The following is a 22,900-nucleotide window of genomic DNA, read 5'->3' as shown; positions in this document are numbered from 1 at the left end:
AGCATTGTATATTGGATAAAGGTGTGTAGTAGTGGATATTGGAGAGCACTGTATATTGGATAAAGGTGTGTAGTGGTGGATATGGGACAGCATTGTATATTGGATACAGGTGTGTAGTGGTGTATATGGGACAGCATTGTATATTGGATAAAGGTGTGTAGTGGTGGATATTGGACAGCATTGTATATTGGATAAGGGTGAGTAGTAGTGGATATTGGAGAGCACTGTATATTGGATAAAGGTGTGTAGTGGTGGATATGGGACAGCATTGTATATTGGATAAATGTGTGTAGTGGTGGATATGGGACAGCATTGTATATTGGATAAAGGTGTGTAGTGGTGGATATTGCAGACCATTGTTTATTGGATAAAGTTGTGTAATGGCGGATATTTGACAGCATTGTATATTGGATAAAGGTGTGGAGTGATGGACATTGGACAGCATTGTATATTGGATAAAGGTGTGTAGTGGTGGATATTGGACAGCATTGTATATTGGATAAAGGTGAGTAGTAGTGGATATTGGAGAGCACTGTATATTGGATAAAGGTGTGTAGTGGTGGATATTGCAGAGCATTGTATATTGGATAGAGGTGTGTAATGGCAGATATTGGACAGCATTGTATATTGGATAAAGGTGTGTAGTGATGGACATTGGACAGCATTGTATATTGGATAAAGGTGTGTAGTGATGGATATGGGACAGCATTGTATATTGGATAACGGTGTGGAGTGGTGTATATTGGACAGCATTGTATATTGGATAAAGGTGTGTAGTGATGGACATTGGACAGCATTGTATATTGGATAAAGGTGTGTAGTGGTGGATATTGGACAGCATTGTATATTGGATAAAGGTGTGTAGTGGTGGATATTGGACAGCATTGTATATTGGATAAAGGTGTGTAGTGGTGGATATTGCAGAGCATTGTTTATTGGATAGAGGTGTGTAATGGCGGATATTTGAAAGCATTGTATATTGGATAAAGGTGAGTAGTAGTGGATATTGGAGAGCACTGTATATTGGATAAAGGTGTGTAGTGATGGATATGGGACAGCATTGTATATTGGATAAAGGTGTGTAGTGATGGACATTGGACAGCATTGTATATTGGATAAAGGTGTGTAGTGATGGACATTGGACAGCATTGTATATTGGATAAAGTTGTGTAGTGATGGATATTGGACAGCATTGTATATTGGATAAAGGTGAGTAGTAGTGGATATTGGACAGCATTGTATATTGGATAAAGGTGTGTAGTGGTGGATATGGGACAGCATTGTATATTGGATAAAGGTGTGTAGTGGTGGATATTGCAGAGCATTGTTTATTGGATAGAGGTGTGTAATGGCGGATATTTGACAGCATTGTATATTGGATAAAGGTGTGTAGTGGCGGATATTGGACAGCATTGTATATTGGATAAAGGTGTGTAGTGGTGGATATTGGACAGCATTGTATATTGGATAATGGTGTGTAATGGTGGATATTGGACAGCAATGTATATTGGATAAAGGTGTGTAGTGATGGATATGGGACATCATTGTATATTGGATAAAGGTTTGTAGTGATGGATATTGGACAGCATTCTACCTTAGCTAATGTATATTTCTTTGTGCACATGTTGGACAGCATTTTATGTTGCATAAAGGCATATAGTGACGGATATTGGACAGCATTGTATCTTAGATAAGGTATCTTGTGCAGTGCATATATTGACCTGTATTATACATTGGATAAAGGTGTATAGTAGTAGATATTGGATGGCATTGTATGTTAGATAATGTATATTGCAAAGTGCACATATTGAACTGTACTGTATATTAGATAAAGGTGCATAGTGACAGATATTTGACTGTATTGTAGCTTAGATAATGCATATTACACAGTGCTCGCGTTGGACTGTACTGTACATTGGATAAAGTTGTATTGTAGCGGATATTGGGCATCACCGTACATTAGATTAATTGCATTGTGCACATATTGAACTGTATTGTTTATTGGCTGAAGTGTGCAGTGATGTGTATTGGACTGTACTGTATACTGGGTAGTGGTGTGCAATGGTGGATATTCGACTGTATACTTTGTAGAGGTGTGCAGTGGTGGATGTTGGACTGTATACTGGGTAGAGGTGTGCAGTGGTGAATATTGGACTGTATACTGGGTAGAGGTGTGCAGTGATGGATATTGGACTGTATACTGGGTAGTGGTGTGCAGTGGTGAATATTGGACTGTATACTGGGTAGAGGTGTGCAGTGATGGATGTTGGACTGTATACTGGGTAGAGGTGTGCAGTGGTGGATATTGGACTGTATACTGGGTAGAGGTGTGCAGTGGTGGATATTGGACTGTATACTGGGTAGAGGTGTGCAGTGATGGATGTTGGACTATATACTGGGTAGTGGTGTGTAGTGGAGGATATTGGACTGTATACTAGGTAGAGGTGTGCAGCGGTGGATATTGGACTGTATAATGGTAGAGGTGTGCAGTGGTGAATATTGGACTGTATACTGGGTAGAGGTGTGCAGTGATGGATGTTGGACTGTATACTGGGTAGAGGTGTGCAGTGGTGGATATTGGACTGTATACTGGGTAGAGGTGTGCAGTGGTGAATATTGGACTGTATACTGGGTAGAGGTGTGCAGTGGTGGATATTGGACTGTATACTGGGTAGAGGTGTGCAGTGATGGATGTTGGACTATATACTGGGTAGTGGTGTGTAGTGGAGGATATTGGACTGTATACTAGGTAGAGGTGTGCAATGGTGGATATTGGACTATATACCGGGTAGTGGTGTGCCGTAGTGGATATTGCACTGTATACTGGGTAGAGGTGTGCATGGTGGATATTGGACTGTATTATATATTGAGACGTGGATTGCTGTTGTGTGGATATTGCGCTGTATTGTATATTGAGTGGAGGTGTGCAGTGGTGAATATTTGACTGTATTGTATATTGAATGGAGGTGTGCAGTGGTGGATACTGCACTGTATTGTATATCGAGTGGAGGTGCGCAGTGGTGGATATTGCACTGTGTTGTATATCGAGTGGAGGTGTGCAGTGGTGGATATTGCACTGTATTGTATATTGATGGAGGTGTGCAGTGGTGGATATTGCACTGTATTGTATATTGATGGAGGTGTGCAGTGGTGAATATTGCACTGTATTGTATATCGAGTGGATGTGTGCAGTGGTGGATATTGCACTGTGTTGTATATCGAGTGGAGGTGTGCAGTGGTGGATATTGCACTGTATTGTATATTGATGGAGGTGTGCAGTGGTGGATATTGCACTGTATTGTATATTGATGGAGGTGTGCAGTGGTGAATATTGCACTGTATTGTATATCGAGTGGAGGTGTGCAGTGGTGGATATTGCACTGTGTTGTATATCGAGTGGAGGTGTGCAGTGGTGGATATTGCACTGTATTGTATATCGAGTGGAGGTGTGCAGTGGTAGATATTGCACTGTGTTGTATATTGATGGAGGTGTGCAGTGGTGGATATTGCACTGTGTTGTATATTGAGTGGTGTATATTGCATTGTGTTGTATAGTGAGTGGTGAATATCGCACTGTGTTATATATTGAGTGGTGGATATTGCACTGTATTGTATATCGAGTGGTGGATATTTCACTGTATTGTGCGTTGAGTGGTGGATATTGCCTGGTGTTTTATATTGCACTGTATTGTATATTAGATAAAAGTGTGTAGTGATGGATATTGGACTGCATTGTATCGTGGATAAAGGTGTGTAATGGTGGATATTGGACAGCATTGTATATTGGATAAAGGTGTGTAGTGATGGATATTTGACTGTATACTGGGTAGTGGTGTGCACTGGAGGATATTGGACTGTATACTGGGTAGAGGTGTGTAGTGGAGGATATTGGACTGTATGCTGGGTATTGGTGTTCAGTGGTGGATATTGGACTGCATACTGGGTAGTGGTGTGTAGTGGAGGATATTGGACTGTATGCTGGGTATTGGTGTTCAGTGGTGGATATTGGACTGTATACTGGGTAGTGGTGTGTAGTGGAGGATATTGGACTGTATACTGCGTAGAGGTGTGCAATGGTGCATATTGGACTATATACCGGGTAGTGGTGTGCAGTGGTGGATATTGCACTGTATACTGGGTAGAGGTGTGCAGTGATGGATATTGGACTGTATACTGGGTAGAGGTGTGCAGTGATGGATATTGGACTGTATACTGGGTAGACGTGTGTTGTGGTGAATACTGCACTGTATTATATATTGAGACGTGGATTGCTGTTGTGTGGATATTGCACTGTATTGTATATTGAGTGGAGGTGTGCAGTGGTGAATATTGCACTGTGTTGTATATTGAGTGGAAGTGTGCAGTGGTGGATATTGCACTGTGTTGTATATTGTTGGAGGCGTGCAGTGGTGGATATTGCACTGTGTTGTATATTGATAGAGGTGTGCAGTGGTGGATATTGCACTGTATTGTATATTGAGTGGAAGTGTGCAGTGGTGGATATTGCACTGTGTTGTATATTGATGGAGGTGTGCAGTGGTGGATATTACACTGTGTTGTATATTGATGGAGGTGTGCAGTGGTGGATATTGCACTGTGTTGTATATTGTTGGAGGCGTGCAGTGGTGGATATTGCACTGTGTTGTATATTGATAGAGGTGTGCAGTGGTGGATATTGCACTGTATTGTATATTGAGTGGAAGTGTGCAGTGGTGGATATTGCACTGTGTTGTATATTGATGGAGGTGTGCAGTGGTGGATATTACACTGTGTTGTATATTGATGGAGGTGTGCAGTGGTGGATATTGCACTGTGTTGTATATTGATGGAGGTGTGCAGTGGTGGATATTGCACTGTGTTGTATATTGAGTGGAAGTGTGCAGTGGTGGATATTGCACTGTGTTGTATATTGATGGAGGTGTGCAGTGGTGGATATTACACTGTGTTGTATATTGATGGAGGTGTGCAGTGGTGGATATTGCACTGTGTTGTATATTGATGGAGGTGTGCAGTGGTGGATATTGCACTGTGTTATATATTGATGGAGGTGTGCAGTGGTGGATATTGGACTGTATACTGGGTAGAGGTGTGCAGTGGTGCATATTGGACTATATACCGGGTAGTGGTGTGCAGTGGTGGATATTGCACTGTATACTGGGTAGAGGTGTGCAGTGATGGATATTGGACTGTATACTGGGTAGAGGTGTGCAGTGATGGATATTGGACTGTATACTGGGTAGACGTGTGTTGTGGTGAATACTGCACTGTATTATATATTGAGACGTGGATTGCTGTTGTGTGGATATTGCACTGTATTGTATATTGAGTGGAGGTGTGCAGTGGTGAATATTGCACTGTGTTGTATATTGATAGAGGTGTGCAGTGGTGGATATTGCACTGTATTGTATATTGAGTGGAAGTGTGCAGTGGTGGATATTGCACTGTGTTGTATATTGTTGGAGGCGTGCAGTGGTGGATATTGCACTGTGTTGTATATTGATAGAGGTGTGCAGTGGTGGATATTGCACTGTATTGTATATTGAGTGGAAGTGTGCAGTGGTGGATATTGCACTGTGTTGTATATTGATGGAGGTGTGCAGTGGTGGATATTACACTGTGTTGTATATTGATGGAGGTGTGCAGTGGTGGATATTGCACTGTGTTGTATATTGATGGAGGTGTGCAGTGGTGGATATTGCACTGTGTTGTATATTGAGTGGAAGTGTGCAGTGGTGGATATTGCACTGTGTTATATATTGATGGAGGTGTGCAGTGGTGGATATTGGACTGTATACTGGGTAGAGGTGTGCAGTGGTGGATATTGGACTGTATACTGGGTAGACGTGTGTTGTGGTGGATACTGCACTGTATTATATATTGAGACGTGGATTGCTGTTGTGTGAATATTGCACTGTATTATATATTGAGTGGAGGTGTGCAGTGGTGAATATTGCACTGTGTTGTATATTGATAGAGGTGTGCAGTGGTGGATATTGCACTGTGTTGTATATTGAGTGGAAGTGTGCAGTGGTGGATATTACACTGTGTTGTATATTGATGGAGGTGTGCAGTGGTGGATATTGGACTGTATACTGGGTAGAGGTATGCAGCGGTGGATATTTGACTGTATACTGGGTAAAAGTGTGCAGTGGTGGATATTGCACTGTATTGTATATCAAGTGGAGGTGTGCAGTGGTGAATATTGCACTGTGTTCTATATAGAGTGGTGTATATTGCATTGTGATGTATAGTGAGTGGTAAATATCGCACTGTGTTATATATTGAGTGGTGAATATTGCACTGTGTTCTATATAGAGTGGTGTATATTGCATTGTGATGTATAGTGAGTGGTAAATATCGCACTGTGTTATATATTGAGTGGTGGATATTGCACTGTATTGTATATCGAGTGGTGGATATTGTACTGCATTGTATATTGAGTGGTGGATATTCCACTGTATTGTATATTGAATGGTGGATATTGCACTGTATTGCACATTGAATGTTGTATTTTGCACTGTATTGTATATTGAGTGGTGGATATTGCACTGTGTTGTATATTGAGTGGTGGATATTGCACTGTATTGTATATTGGTGGATATTGCACTATATTGTATATTGAGTGGTGGATATTGTACTGCATTGTATATTGAGTGGTGGATATTCCACTGTATTGTATATTGAATGGTGGATATTGCACTGTATTGCACATTGAATGTTGTATTTTGCACTGTATTGTATATTGAGTGGAGTATATTGCACTGTATTGTATATTGAGTGGTGGATATTGTACTGCATTGTATATTGAGTGGTGGATACTGCACTGCATTGTATATTGGTGAATATTGCACTATATTGTATATTGAGTGGAGTATATTGCACTATATTGTATATTGAGTGGTGTATATTGCACTGTACTGTGTATTGAGTGGTGGATATTGCACTGTATTGTATATTGAGTGGCGGATATTGCACTGCATTGTATATTGAGTGGTGGATATTCCACTGTATTGCACATTGAATGTTGTATTTTGCACTGTATTGTGCATTGAGTGGTGGATATTGCACTGTATTGTATATTGGTGGATATTGCACTATATTGTATATTGAGTGGAGTATATTGCACTGTACTGTGTATTGAGTGGAGTATATTGCACTGTATTGTATATTGAGTGGTGGATATTGCACTGTACTGTGTATTGAGTGGATATTGCACTGTATTGTGTATTGAGTGGAGTATATTGCACTGTGTTGTATATTGAGTGGAGTATATTGCACTGAGTTGTATATTGAGTGGTGGATATTGCACTGTACTGCATATTGAGTGGTTGGATATTGCACTGTATTGTATATTGAGTGGTGGATATTGCACTGTATTGTATATTCAGTGGTGGATAATGCACTGTATTGTATATTGTGTGGTGGATAATGCAATGTGTTGTGTATTGAGTGGTGGATATTGCACTGTGTTGTATATTGAGTGGAGTATATTGCACTGAGTTGTATATTCAGTGGTGGATATTGCACTGTACTGCATATTGAGTGGTTGGATATTGCAATGTGTTGTGTATTGAGTGGTGGATATTGCACTGTACTGCATATTGAGTGGTTGGATATTGCACTGTATTGTATATTGAGTGGTGGATATTGCATTGTACTGTATATTGAGTGGTGGATATTGCACTGTATTGTGTATTGAGTGTTGTATTTTGCACTGTATTGTATATTGAGTGGTGTATATTGCACTGTATTGTATATTGAGTTGAGTATATTGCACTGTGTTGTATATTGAGTGGAGTATATTGCACTGAGTTGTATATTGAGTGGTGGATATTGCACTGTGTTGTATATTAAGTGGTGGATATTGCACTGTGTTGTATATTGAGTGGTGGATATTGCACTGTACTGTATATTGAGTTGAGTATATTGAACTGTGTTGTATATTAAGTGATGGATATTGCACTGACTTGTATATTGAGTGGTGGATATAGCACTGTGTTGTATATTGAGTGGCGGATATTGCACTGTGTTGTATATAAAGTGGTGGATATTGCACTGTATTGTGTATTGAGTGGTGGATATTGCACTGTACGGTATTTTGAGTGGTGGATATAGCACTGTATTGTATATTGAGAGATGGATGTTGCACTGTGTTGTATATTGAGTGGTGGATATTGCACTGTACTGTGTATTGAGTGGATATTGCACTGTATTGTATATTGAGTGGTGGATATTGCACTGTATTGTGTATTGAGTGGAGTATATTGCACTGTGTTGTATATTGAGTGGAGTATATTGCACTGAGTTGTATATTGAGTGGTGGATATTGCACTGTACTGTATATTGAGTGGAGTATATTGCACTGTGTTGTATCTTCAGTGGTGGATATTGCACTGTGTTGTATATTGAGTGGTGGATATTGCACTGTGTTGTATATTGAGTTGAGGATATTACACTGTGTTGTATATTGAGTATATTGCACTGTTGTATATTGAGTGGTGGATATTGCACTGTATTGTATATTGAGTGGATATAGCACTGTTATATATTGAATGGTGGAGATAGCACTGTGTTGTATATTGAGTGGTGGATATAGCACTGTATTGTATATTAAGTGGCGGATATTGCACTGTGTTGTGTATTGAGTGGTGGATATTGCACTGTACTATGTTTTGAGTGGTGGATATAGCACTGTATTGTATATTGAGAGGTGGATGTTGCACTGTGTTGTATATTGAGTGGTGGATATTGCACTGTATTGTATATTGAGTGGATATAGCACTGTTATATATTGAATGGTGGATATAGCACTGTATTGTATATTACGTGGTGGATATTGCACTGTATTGTGTATTGAGTGGTGGATATTGCACTGTACTGTGTATTGAGTGGATATTGCACTGTATTGTATATTGAGTGGTGGATATTGCACTGTACTGTATATTGAGTTGAGTATATTGCACTGTGTTGTATATTAAGTGGTGGATATTGCACTGAGATGTATATTGAGTGGTGGATATAGCACTGTGTTATATATTGAATGGTGGATATTGCACTGTGTAGTATATTGAGTGGTGGATATAGCACTGTTATATATTGAATGGGGGATGTAGCACTATATTGTATATTGAGTGGTGGATATAGCACTGTACTGTATATTGAGTGGTGGATATAGCACTGTTATATATTGAATGGTGGATATAGCACTGTATTGTATATTGAGTGGTGGATATTGCACTGTACTATATGTTGAGTGGTAGATATAGCACTGTGTTGTATATTGAGTAGTGGATATTGCACTGTATTGTATATTGAGTTGTGTATATTGCACTGTATTGTATATTGAGTTGAGTATATTGCACTGTGTTGTATATTGAGTGGAGTATATTGCACTGAGTTGTATATTGAGTGGTGGATATTGCACTGTACTGCATATTGAGTGGTTGGATATTGCACTGTATTGTATATTGAGTGGTGGATATTGCACTGTATTGTATATTCAGTGGTGGATAATGCACTGTATTGTATATTGTGTGGTGGATAATGCAATGTGTTGTGTATTGAGTGGTGGATATTGCACTGTACTGCATATTGAGTGGTTGGATATTGCACTATTGTATATTGAGTGGTGGATATTGCATTGTACTGTATATTGAGTGGTGGATATTGCACTGTATTGTGTATTGAGTGTTGTATTTTGCACTGTATTGTATATTGAGTGGTGTATATTGCACTGTATTGTATATTGAGTTGAGTATATTGCACTGTGTTGTATATTGAGTGGAGTATATTGCACTGAGTTGTATATTGAGTGGTGGATATTGCACTGTACTGTATATTGAGTGGAGTATATTGCACTACTGTATATTGAGTGGTGGATATTGCACTGTGTTGTATATTAAGTGGTGGATATTGCACTGTACTGTATATTGAGTTGAGTATATTGAACTGTGTTGTATATTAAGTGATGGATATTGCACTGTGTTGTATATTGAGTGGCGGATATTGCACTGTATTGTGTATTGAGTGGTGGATATTGCACTGTACGGTATTTTGAGTGGTGGATATAGCACTGTATTGTATATTGAGAGGTGGATGTTGCACTGTGTTGTATATTGAGTGGTGGATATTGCACTGTACTGTGTATTGAGTGGATATTGCACTGTATTGTATATTGAGTGGTGGATATTGCACTGTATTGTGTATTGAGTGGAGTATATTGCACTGTGTTGTATATTACGTGGAGTATATTGCACTGAGTTGTATATTGAGTGGTGGATATTGCACTGTACTGTATATTGAGTGGAGTATATTGCACTGTGTTTTATCTTCAGTGGTGGATATTGCACTGTGTTGTATATTGAGTGGTGGATATTGCACTGTGTTGTATATTGAGTTGAGTATATTGCACTGTGTTGTATATTGAGTATATTGCACTGTTGTATATTGAGTGGTGGATATTGCACTGTATTGTATATTGAGTGGATATAGCACTGTTATATTGAATGGTGGAGATAGCACTGTGTTGTATGTTGAGTGGTGGATATTGCACTGTATTGTGTATTGAGTGGTGGATATTGCACTGTACTATGTTTTGAGTGGTGGATATAGCACTGTATTGTATATTGAGAGGTGGATGTTGCACTGTGTTGTATATTGAGTGGTGGATATTGCACTGTATTGTATATTGAGTGGATATAGCACTGTTATATATTGAGTGGTAGATATAGCACTGTATTGTATATTAAGTGGTGGATATTGCACTGTATTGTGTATTGAGTGGTGGATATTGCACTGTACTGTGTATTGAGTGGATATTGCACTGTATTGTATATTGAGTGGTGGATATTGCACTGTACTGTATATTGAGTTGAGTATATTGCACTGTGTTGTATATTAAGTGGTGGATATTGCACTGAGATGTATATTGAGTGGTGGATATAGCACTGTGTTATATATTGAATGGTGGATATTGCACTGTGTAGTATATTGAGTGGTGGATATAGCACTGTTATATATTGAATGGGGGATATAGCACTATATTGTATATTGAGTGGTGGATATAGCACTGTACTGTATATTGAGTGGTGGATATAGCACTGTTATATATTGAATGGTGGATATAGCACTGTATTGTATATTGAGTGGTGGATATTGCACTCTACTATATGTTGAGTGGTAGATATAGCACTGTGTTGTATATTGAGTGGTGGATATAGCACTGTATTGTATATTGAATGGTGGATATTGCACTGTACTGTATATTGAGTGGATATTGCACTGTATTGTATATTGAGTGGTGGATATTGCACTGTATTGTGTATTGAGTGGTGGATATTGCACTGTACTGTATATTGAGTGGTGGATATTGCACTGTGTTGTATATTGAGTGGTGGATATTGCACTGTTGTATATTAAGTGGTGGATATAGCACTGTTATATATTGAATGGGGGATATAGCACTATATTGTATATTGAGTGGTGGATATAGCACTGTGTTGTATATTGAGTGGTGGATATTGCACTGTACTGTATATTGAGTTGAGTATATTGAACTGTGTTGTATATTAAGTGATGGATATTGCACTGACTTGTATATTGAGTGGTGGATATAGCACTGTGTTGTATATTGAGTGGCGGATATTGCACTGTGTTGTATATTGAGTGGTGGATATTGCACTGTATTGTGTATTGAGTGGTGGATATTGCACTGTACGGTATTTTGAGTGGTGGATATAGCACTGTATTGTATATTGAGAGGTGGATGTTGCACTGTGTTGTATATTGAGTGGTGGATATTGCACTGTACTGTGTATTGAGTGGAGTATATTGCACTGTGTTGTATATTGAGTGGAGTATATTGCACTGAGTTGTATATTGAGTGGTGGATATTGCACTGTACTGTATATTGAGTGGTGTATATTGCACTGTGTTTTATCTTCAGTGGTGGATATTGCACTGTGTTGTATATTGAGTGGTGGATATTGCACTGTGTTGTATATTGAGTTGAGTATATTGCACTGTGTTGTATATTGAGTATATTGCACTGTTGTATATTGAGTGGTGGATATTGCACTGTATTGTATATTGAGTGGATATAGCACTGTTATATATTGAATGGTGGAGATAGCACTGTGTTGTATATTGAGTGGTGGATATAGCACTGTATTGTATATTAAGTGGCGGATATTGCACTGTGTTGTATATTGAGTGGTGGATATTGCACTGTATTGTGTATTGAGTGGTGGATATTGCACTGTACTATGTTTTGAGTGGTGGATATAGCACTGTATTGTATATTGAGAGGTGGATGTTGCACTGTGTTGTATATTGAGTGGTGGATATTGCACTGTATTGTATATTGAGTGGATATAGCACTGTTATATATTGAGTGGTGGATATAGCACTGTATTGTATATTAAGTGGTGGATATTGCACTGTATTGTGTATTGAGTGGTGGATATTGCACTGTACTGTATATTGAGTTGAGTATATTGCACTGTGTTGTATATTGAGTGGTGGATATAGCACTGTTATATATTGAATGGGGGATATAGCACTATATTGTATATTGAGTGGTGGATATAGCACTGTACTGTATATTGAGTGGTGGATATAGCACTGTTATATGTTGAATGGTGGATATAGCACTGTATTGTATATTGAGTGGTGGATATTGCACTCTACTATATGTTGAGTGGTAGATATAGCACTGTGTTGTATATTGAGTGGTGGATATAGCACTGTATTGTATATTGAATGGTGGATATTGCACTGTACTGTATATTGAGTGGATATTGCACTGTAATGTATATTGAGTGGTGGATATTGCACTGTATTGTGTATTGAGTGGTGGATATTGCACTGTACTGTATAATGAGTGGAGTATATTGCACTGTATTGTATATTGAGTGGTGGATATTGCACTGTGTTGTATATTGAGTGGTGGATATTGCACTGTTGTATATTAAGTGGTGGATATAGCACTGTTATATATTGAATGGGGGATATAGCACTATATTGTATATTGAGTGGTGGATATAGCACTGTGTTGTATATTGAGTGGTGGATATTGCACTGTACTGTATATTGAGTGGTGGATATTGCACTGTTGTATATTAAGTGGTGGATATAGCACTGTTATATATTGAATGGGGGATATAGCACTATATTGTATATTGAGTGGTGGATATTGCACTGTATTGTATATTGAGTGGTGGATATTGCACTGTACTGTATATTGAGTGGTGGATATTGCACTGTACTATATGTTGAGTGGTAGATATAGCACTGTGTTGTATATTGAGTGGTGGATATAGCACTGTATTGTATATTGAGTGGAGTATATTGCACTGTATTGTATATTGAGTTGAGTATATTGCACTGTGTTGTATATTGAGTGGTGGATATAGCACTGTATTGTATATTGAGTGGTTGGATATGGCACTGTATTGTATATTAAGTGGTGGATATAGCACTGTATTGTATATTGAGTGGTGGATATTGCACTGTGTTGTATATTGAGTGGTGGATATTGCACTGTATTGTGCATTGAGTGGTGGATATTGCACTGTGTTGTATATTGAGTGGTGGATATAGCACTGTATTGTATATTGAGTGGTGGATATTGCACTGTATTGTGTATTGAGTGTTGTATTTTGCACTGTATTGTATATTGAGTGGTGTATATTGCACTGTATTGTATATTGAGTTGAGTATATTGCACTGTGTTGTATATTAATTGGTGGATATTGCACTGTGTTGTATATTGAGTGGTGGATATTGCGCTGTACTGTATATTGAGTTGAGTATATTGCACTGTGTTGTATATTGAGTGGAGTATATTGCACTGTGTTGTATATTGAGTGGTGGATATAGCACTGTGTTTTATATTGAGTGGTGGATATAGCACTGTGCTGTATGTTGAGTGGTGGATATAGCACTGTGTTGTATATTGAGTGGAGTATATTGCACTGTGTTGTATATTGAGTGGTGGATATAGCACTGTACTGTATATTTAGTGGTGGATATTGCACTGTTGTATATTGCACTGTATGCTGAGTGGTGGATATAGCACTGTATTGTATATTGAGTGGTGGATATAGCACTACTGTATGTTGGGTGGTGGATATAGCACTACTGTATATTGTGTGGTGGATATTGAACTGTGTTGTATATTGAGTGTAGTATATTGCACTGTATTGTATATTGCACTGTATTGTGTATTGAGTGGTGGATATTGCACTGTATTGTGTATTGAGTGGTGGATATTGCACTGTATTGTATGTTGTGTGGTGGATATAGCACTGTACTGTATATTTAGTGGTGGATATTGCACTGTTGTATATTGCACTGTATGCTGAGTGGTGGATATAGCACTGTATTGTATATTGAGTGGTGGATATAGCACTACTGTATGTTGGGTGGTGGATATAGCACTACTGTATATTGTGTGGTGGATATTGAACTGTGTTGTATATTGAGTGTAGTATATTGCACTGTATTGTATATTGCACTGTATTGTGTATTGAGTGGTGGATATTGCACTGTATTGTGTATTGAGTGGTGGATATTGCACTGTGCTGTATGTTGAGTGGTGGATATAGCACTGTGTTGTATATTGAGTGGAGTATATTGCACTGTGTTGTATATTGAGTGGTGGATATTGCACTGTGTTGTATATTGAGTGGAGTATATTGCACTGTTGTATATTGAGTGGTGGATATTGCACTGTACTGTATATTGAGTGGTGGATATTGCACTGTGTTGTATATTGAGTGGTGGATATTGCACTGTACTGTATATTGTGTGGAGTATATTGCACTGTGGTGTATGTTGATTGGAGTATATTGCACTGTGTTGTATATTCAGTGGTGGATATTGCACTGTGCTGTATATTGAGTGGTGGATATTGCACTGTACTGTATATTGTGTGGAGTATATTGCACTGTGGTGTATGTTGAGTGGAGTATATTGCACTGTGTTGTATATTCAGTGGTGGATACAGCACTGTGCTGTATATTGAGTGGAGTATATTGCACTGTATTGTATATTGAGTGCTGGATATAGCACTGTGCTGTATATTGAGTGGAGTATATTGCACTGTATTGTATATTGAGTGGTGGATATTGCACTGTGTTGTATATTCAGTAGTGGATACAGCACTGTGCTGTATGTTGAGTGGAGTATGTTGCACTGTGTTGTATATTGAGTGGAGTATATTGCACTGTGTTGTATATTGAGTGGTGGATATAGCACTATTGTGTATTGAGTGGTGGATATAGCACTGTTTTATATTGAGTGGTGGATATAGCACTGTACTGTATGTTGAGTGGTGGATATAGTACTGTGTTGTATATTGAGTGGAGTATATTGCACTGTGTTGTATATTGTGTGGTGGATATAGCACTGGACTGTATATTTAGTGGTGGATATTGCACTGTTGTATATTGCACTGTATGCTGAGTGGTGGATATAGCACTGTACTGTATGTTGGGTGGTGGATATTGCACTGTGTTGTATATTGAGTGGAGTATATTGCACTGTGTTGTATATTGAGTGGTGGATATTGCACTGTGTTATATATTGAATGGTGGATATTGCACTGTGTTGTATATTGAGTGGTGGATATAGCACTACTGTATATTGAGTGGTGGACATTGCACTGTGTTGTATATTGAGTGGTGGATATTGCACTGTACTGTATATTGAGTGGTGGATATTGCACTGTGCTGTATGTTGAGTGCTGGATATAGCACTGTGCTGTATATCGAGTGGAGTATATTGCACTGTATTGTATATTGAGTGGTGGATATTGCACTGTGCTGTATATTGAGTGGAGTATATTGCACTGTGTTGTATATTGAGTGGGGTATGTTGAGTGGAGTATATTGCACTGTGTTGTATATTGAGTGGTGGATATAGCACTATTGTGTATTGAGTGGTGGATATAGCACTGTGTTCTATATTGAGTGGTGGATATAGCACTGTACTGTATGTTGAGTGGTGGATATAGCACTGTGTTGTATATTGAGTGGAGTATATTGCACTGTGTTGTATATTGTGTGGTGGATATAGCACTGTACTGTATATTTAGTGGTGGATATTGCACTGTTGTATATTGCACTGTATGCTGAGTGGTGGATATAGCACTGTACTGTATGTTGGGTGGTGGATATTGCACTGTGTATATTGAGTGGTGGATATAGCACTGTATTGTATATTGAGTGGTGGATATAGCACTGTACTGTATGTTGGGTGGTGGATATAGCACTGTACTCTATATTGTGTGGTGGATATTGCACTGTGTTGTATATTGAGTGTAGTATATTGCACTGTATTGTATATTGCACTGTAATGTGTATTGAGTGGTGGATATAGCACTGTGTTGTATATTAAGTGGTGGATATTGCACTGTGTTGTATATTCAGTGGTGGATATTGCACTGTATTGTATATTGAGTGGAGTATATTGCACTGTACTGTATATTGTGTGGAGTATGTTGCACTGTGTTGTATGTTGAGTGGAGTATATTGCACTGTGTTGTATATTCAGTGGTGGATATAGCACTGTATTGTATATTGAGTGGAGTATGTTGCACTGTGGTGTATATTGAGTGGAGTATGTTGCACTGTGTTGTATGTTGAGTGGAGTATATTGCACTGTGTTGTATATTGAGTGGAGTATATTGCACTGTATATTGAGTGGTGGATATTGCACTGTGTTGTATATTGAGTGGAGTATATTGCACTGTGTTGTATATTGAGTGGGGTATATTGCACTGTGTTGTATATTGAGTGGTGGATATTGCACTGTGTTATACATTGAGTGGTGGATGTAGCACTGTACTGTATATTGTGTGGAGTATGTTGCACTGTGTTGTATGTTGAGTGGAGTATATTGCACTGTGTTGTATATTCAGTGGTGGATATAGCACTGTATTGTATATTGAGTGGAGTATGTTGCACTGTGGTGTATATTGAGTGGAGTATATTGAGTGGAGTATATTGCACTGTATATTGAGTGGAGTATATTGCACTGTGTTGTATATTGAGTGGAGTATATTGCACTGTATATTGAGTGGTGGATATTGCACTGTGTTGTATATTGAGTGGGGTATATTGCACTGTGTTGTATATTGAGTGGTGGATATTGGACTGTGTTGTATATTGAGTGGTGGATATTGGACTGTGTTGTATATTGAGTGGTGGATATTGCACTGTGTTGTATATTCAGTGGTGGATATTGCACTGTTGTATATTGAGTGGGGGATATTGCACTGTGTTGTATATTGAGTGGAGTATATTGCACTGTATATTGAGTGGTGGATATTGCACTGTGTTGTATATTGAGTGGAGTATATTGCACTGTGTTGTATATTGAGTGGTGGATATTGGACTGTGTTGTATATTCAGTGGTGGATATTGCACTGTGCTCTATATTGAGTGGGGGATATTGCACTGTGTTGTATATTCAGTGGTGGATATTGGACTGTGTTGTATATTGAGTGGTGGATATTGCACTGTGTTGTATATTCAGTGGTGGATATTGCACTGTTGTATATTGAGTGGGGGATATTGCACTGTGTTGTATATTGAGTGGAGTATATTGCACTGTATATTGAGTGGTGGATATTGCACTGTGTTGTATATTGAGTGGAGTATATTGCACTGTGTTGTATATTGAGTGGTGGATATTGGACTGTGTTGTATATTCAGTGGTGGATATTGCACTGTGCTCTATATTGAGTGGGGGATATTGCACTGTGTTGTATATTCAGTGGTGGATATTGCACTGTTGTATATTGAGTGGGGGATATTGCACTGTGTTGTATATTGAGTGGAGTATATTGCACTGTATATTGAGTGGAGTATATTGCACTGTGTTGTATATTGAGTGGAGTATATTGCAGTGTGTTGTATATTCAGTGGTGGATATTGCACTGTGCTGTATATTGAGTGGGGTATGTTGAGTGGAGTATATTGCACTGTATGTTGAGTGGTGGATATTGCACTGTGCTGTATATTGAGTGGAGTATATTGCACTGTGTTGTATGTTGAGTGGAGTATATTGCACTGTGTTGTATGTTGAGTGGTGGATATTGCACTGTGTTGTATATTGAGTGGAGTATATTGCACTGTGTTGTGTATTGAGTGGAGTATATTGCACTGTGTTGTATATTGAGTGGTGGATATAGCACTGTGTTGTATATTGTGTGGAGTATATTGCACTGTATGTTGAGTGGTGGATATTGCACTGTGTTGTATGTTGAGTGGTGGATATTGCACTGTGTTGTATATTGAGTGGAGTATATTGCACTGTGTTGTGTATTGAGTGGAGTATATTGCACTGTGTTGTATATTGAGTGGTGGATATAGCACTGTGTTGTATATTGAGTGGTGGATATTGCACTGTGCTGTATATTGAGTGGAGTATATTGCACTGTGTTGTATATTGAGTGGAGTATATTGCACTGTGTTGTATATTGAGTGGAGTATATTGCACTGTGTTGTATATTGAGTGGTGGATATTGCACTGTGCTGTATATTGAGTGGAGTATATTGCACTGTGTTGTATATTGAGTGGTGGATATTGCACTGTGCTGTATATTGAGTGGAGTATATTGCACTGTGTTGTATATTGAGTGGTGGATATTGCACTGTGTTGTGTATTGAGTGGAGTATATTGCACTGTGTTGTATATTGAGTGGGGGATATTGCACTGTGTTGTGTATTGAGTGGAGTATATTGCACTGTGTTGTATATTGAGTGGTGGATATTGCACTGTGTTGTATATTGAGTGGTGGATATTGCACTGTGTTGTGTATTGAGTGGAGTATATTGCACTGTGTTGTATATTGAGTGGGGGATATTGCACTGTGTTGTATATTGAGTGGAGTATATTGCACTGTATATTGAGTGGAGTATATTGCACTGTGTTGTGTATTGAGTGGAGTATATTGCACTGTATATTGAGTGGAGTATATTGCACTGTGTTGTATATTGAGTGGAGTATATTGCACTGTGTTGTATATTGAGTGGTGGATATAGCACTGTGTTGTATATTGTGTGGAGTATATTGCACTGTGTTGTATATTGAGTGGGGGATATTGCACTGTGTTGTGTATTGAGTGGTGGATATAGCACTGTGTTGTATATTGAGTGGTGGATATTGCACTGTGTTGTATATTGTGTGGAGTATATTGCACTGTGTTGTATATTGAGTGGTGGATATTGCACTGTGTTGTATATTGAGTGGTGGATATTGCACTGTGTTGTATATTGTGTGGAGTATATTGCACTGTGTTGTGTATTGAGTGGGGGATATTGCACTGTGTTGTATATTGAGTGGGGGATATTGCACTGTGTTGTATATTGAGTGGTGGATATTGCACTGTGTTGTGTATTGAGTGGTGGATATTGCACTGTGTTGTGTATTGAGTGGTGGATATTGCACTGTGTTGTATATTGAGTGGTGGATATTGCACTGTGTTGTATATTGTGTGGAGTATATTGCACTGTGTTGTGTATTGAGTGGTGGATATTGCACTGTGTTGTGTATTGAGTGGGGGATATTGCACTGTGTTGTATATTGAGTGGTGGATATTGCACTGTGTTGTGTATTGAGTGGTGGATATTGCACTGTGTTGTGTATTGAGTGGTGCATATTGCACTGTGTTGTGTATTGAGTGGGGTATATTGAGTGGGGGATATTGCACTGTGTTGTATATTGAGTGGTGGATATTGCACTGTGTTGTGTATTGAGTGGTGGATATTGCACTGTGTTGTGTATTGAGTGGGGTATATTGAGTGGGGGATATTGCACTGTGTTGTATATTGAGTGGGGGATATTGCACTGTGTTGTATATTGAGTGGTGGATATTGCACTGTGTTGTGTATTGAGTGGGGGATATTGCACTGTGTTGTGTATTGAGTGGGGGATATTGCACTGTGTTGTATATTGAGTGGTGGATATTGCACTGTGTTGTGTATTGAGTGGGGGATATTGCACTGTGTTGTGTATTGAGTGGTGGATATTGCACTGTGTTGTGTATTGAGTGGTGGATATTGCACTGTATGTTGAGTGGGGTATGTTGCACTGTATTGTATGTTGAGTGGGGTATGTTGAGTGGTGTATTGGTGTTGGGAGGGAGTGCGTGCTGCAGAAGCTGCAGTCCCTGTGCTGTAATGACACAGCAGTGCAGGCTGCAGGAGTGTGTATAAGGCAGTGCTGCTGCCTGGACCTGCCTTGCAGTGGGGGATGGTCACGTGAGCAGAGCTGCCCGCTGGCGCCTGCGCACTGCCCTCTCCCTGTATCGCGCTAAGATGGCGGCGTCCTCCCTGGAGCAGAAGCTGTCGCGCCTGGAAGCCAAGCTGAAACAGGAGAACCGCGAGGCTCGGCGCCGGATCGACCTCTCCCTCGACATGAGCTCGCCTTCCAGCCCGAGGAGACCCAGACCCAGTAAGCGCCCGGTAGTGCGGCGCGGCCTGTGGGCGGGGGACGGTGTGTGTGAGGACAGGGGGGCTCCGGCTCCGGATCCGGCCGCGGCCGCGGGCCCCCCTGCCGCCTGACAGCGGAAACGCGCCTGCGTCACCCTACTGGGCGGGGCCGCCGGCTGACGGGCGGTCCCCTCGGCCAATGGGGGCGCGGGACGGCCGCCGGAGCCCGCGTCACCCGGCGCTCCCGTCCAATGACGTCCCGCGCGGGGCGGGGCACGGCTGGATGTTGTCACGGGGTGGGGGTCGCGAGCTGCGGCCGTTAGAGCGGGGGGACCGGAGGGTCAGCCCAACCCCCCCCCCCTCACCCACCGACACCGGGGGTAGGATCCCCTCAGTGTCTCCCGCCATCCGCCGGCTGCCCCTCAGGCAGGGACGGGAGGCCCGGCCGGGTCTGCTCTGATTGACGTCGCTGTCAGCCAATCGCCTGGCCGCGCCTCCCATCAATCAGCGCTGCCGTCCAATGGGCGGCGGGCAGGTGGGCGGGACTTCCGGGCAGACCTTGGTGTGTGGGGGTGAGCGGAAGTTGCTCTCTCTGGGCCTCTGAGTGTTGTTTATTTATAAACAGTGGGCTCCCAGGGACTCAGGCTGCCCCTGAGCTCCCTCCAGCCAGTGGGAGTCTGGCTGTTCTCAACCTCCCTCTCCCCTCCCAGGCCTGCACCCCCCTCCATTCCCCTGTCCTGTTATAGTTTCCTGGGCTTGTGGGAGTCACTTGATTGTCACCCCCTCCCATCCCATCAGCAACACCCCTCTACCTCATCTGGGACTTTTAATTGTGGAAAACACTCACTGTCACAGAAAACTGGCGACTCCCCTGCCGGGCCAACTGGTTTAATGAAAGAGAATCAAAATTATATCGGTGGCACAGTGGTTAGCACTGCTGCCTCACAGCGCCTGAGACCCGGGTTCAATTCCCGACTCAGGCGACTGACTGTGTGGAGTTTGCACGTTCTCCCCGTGTCTGCGTGGGTTTCCTCCGGGTGCTCCGGTTTCCTCCCACAGTCCAAAGATGTGTGGGTCAGGTGAATTGGTCATGCTAAATTGCCCGTAGTGTTAGGTGAGGGGTAAATGTAGGGGTATGGATGGGTTGCGCTTCGGCGGGTCGGTGTGGACTTGTTGGGCCGAAGGGCCTGTTTCCACACTGTAAGTAATCTAATCTAAAAGAATGTCTTGAAGGAAGGACGAGAAACCAAGGGTTTTAGCTCAGGAGTATTTATAAAATTGTATTCGTCCATCTCTGCACATTATGGTCCTTACGTCCCTATGGGTTTTCAAATGATTGTGAGCTAACTCCGTACCAAGGTAAAAGTATATCCATGTGCTGATTGCTTGGAACGGGGTGGACTTGAGAGTCTTTGGGAGTGTTTTTGCTGATTCGGATATTCCCCCAACAAGCGCAAGACATAGACCTTTCTGAGGTAGATTCCTTGTACTTTGATGTAAGGTGATAGGTACAAGCATAGGAATTAAGAGCAGAAGTAGCTCTTTGGTATTTCAAGCCTTCTTGCCATTTGAAGCAATGATGGTTGGTCTGTGTCATGGCTCTGTACTTGTACATTATTTAACCTGTCATAACTTGAATTGAAATTCTCTCCAGTTAGAATTGCTGCTTATTAATATTAGTATTGGAGCAGATTATTTGAGTCTTTCTGGTTTGCAGTGTAATACATTGTTTTGATTACTGATGATCTGTGGTTGACCCCAGTAGCAACTGACCAGTTGTAGTTAAACCTGCGACAGATCACTTCCCTCAGACAGGTTTCAGAAAGTATTAGTCCAAGTTTTGACTATGCTAAACAGTATTTACTGTTACTGAATATATTAAGAATCTGAGTAATGCTTTTTTTCAGTGTGTATCTATTTAGCGAGTCAGCAATTAAAGTCACTAACCAAGCCTCTTTACATGGGCTGAACCTGCAGAATGTCTTGCAAAACTGTAATTAACTCCACAGTGCAGATCTTGTAAGATCAAAACAATGCTGTGATCACACTTGCAGACTTTGTGAGCAAGGCTGCTTGTTGTGTAGTGTTTGAGTGTTAGTTATGAGGGGAGAGGGCGGGGGTTATGAGGGGAGTACATGTTGCTGGCATGACATTTGAATATTGAGTAGGGAGTGTCAATCCGACATGCATTGTGTGATTATGCAGCAATGTCATTGGTAGAAGAATGGTAAAACACAGCTTCCTAACGTAGACAGTTGGGTTAACAGTTTGTGGAAGCTGATGGGCTGGTTTAGGTCGTCACCTGATACATGTGTTCATGCCTACGTGTAATGGTTTCTGAAACTACTACATAATGTGAGTCAAACCTTAAATTGTTTGGAGGGGGGTGGGGGGAGTCCACATTTCATTGGCTATTGTGTTGCTGTTAGTGTCAGATATTTGAAGACCTGTCTTTTCTTCAG

The 22,900-nt window shown here is 40.4% G+C and overlaps 1 protein-coding gene across 2 annotated transcripts in view; it reads left to right on the top strand.

Moving 5' to 3' along the window:
• Positions 1-20,324: 20,324 nt before the first annotated feature.
• Positions 20,325-22,900, top strand: part of map2k7 (mitogen-activated protein kinase kinase 7) — a 120,403-nt gene continuing 117,827 nt past the window's right edge. For both annotated transcript variants that reach the window (XM_060854864.1, XM_060854863.1), the window contains exon 1: positions 20,325-20,460. In XM_060854864.1, the coding sequence (XP_060710847.1) occupies positions 20,325-20,460 (136 nt within the window). The remainder of the gene's footprint in view (positions 20,461-22,900) is intronic.

Source organism: Hemiscyllium ocellatum, chromosome 45 (assembly GCF_020745735.1).
Source record: "Hemiscyllium ocellatum isolate sHemOce1 chromosome 45, sHemOce1.pat.X.cur, whole genome shotgun sequence".
In the NCBI taxonomy this organism is placed as follows: Eukaryota; Metazoa; Chordata; class Chondrichthyes; order Orectolobiformes; family Hemiscylliidae; genus Hemiscyllium; species Hemiscyllium ocellatum.
The sequence above is the reverse complement of the archived record's forward strand: the minus strand, read 5'-3'. Positions and strand labels throughout refer to the sequence as shown.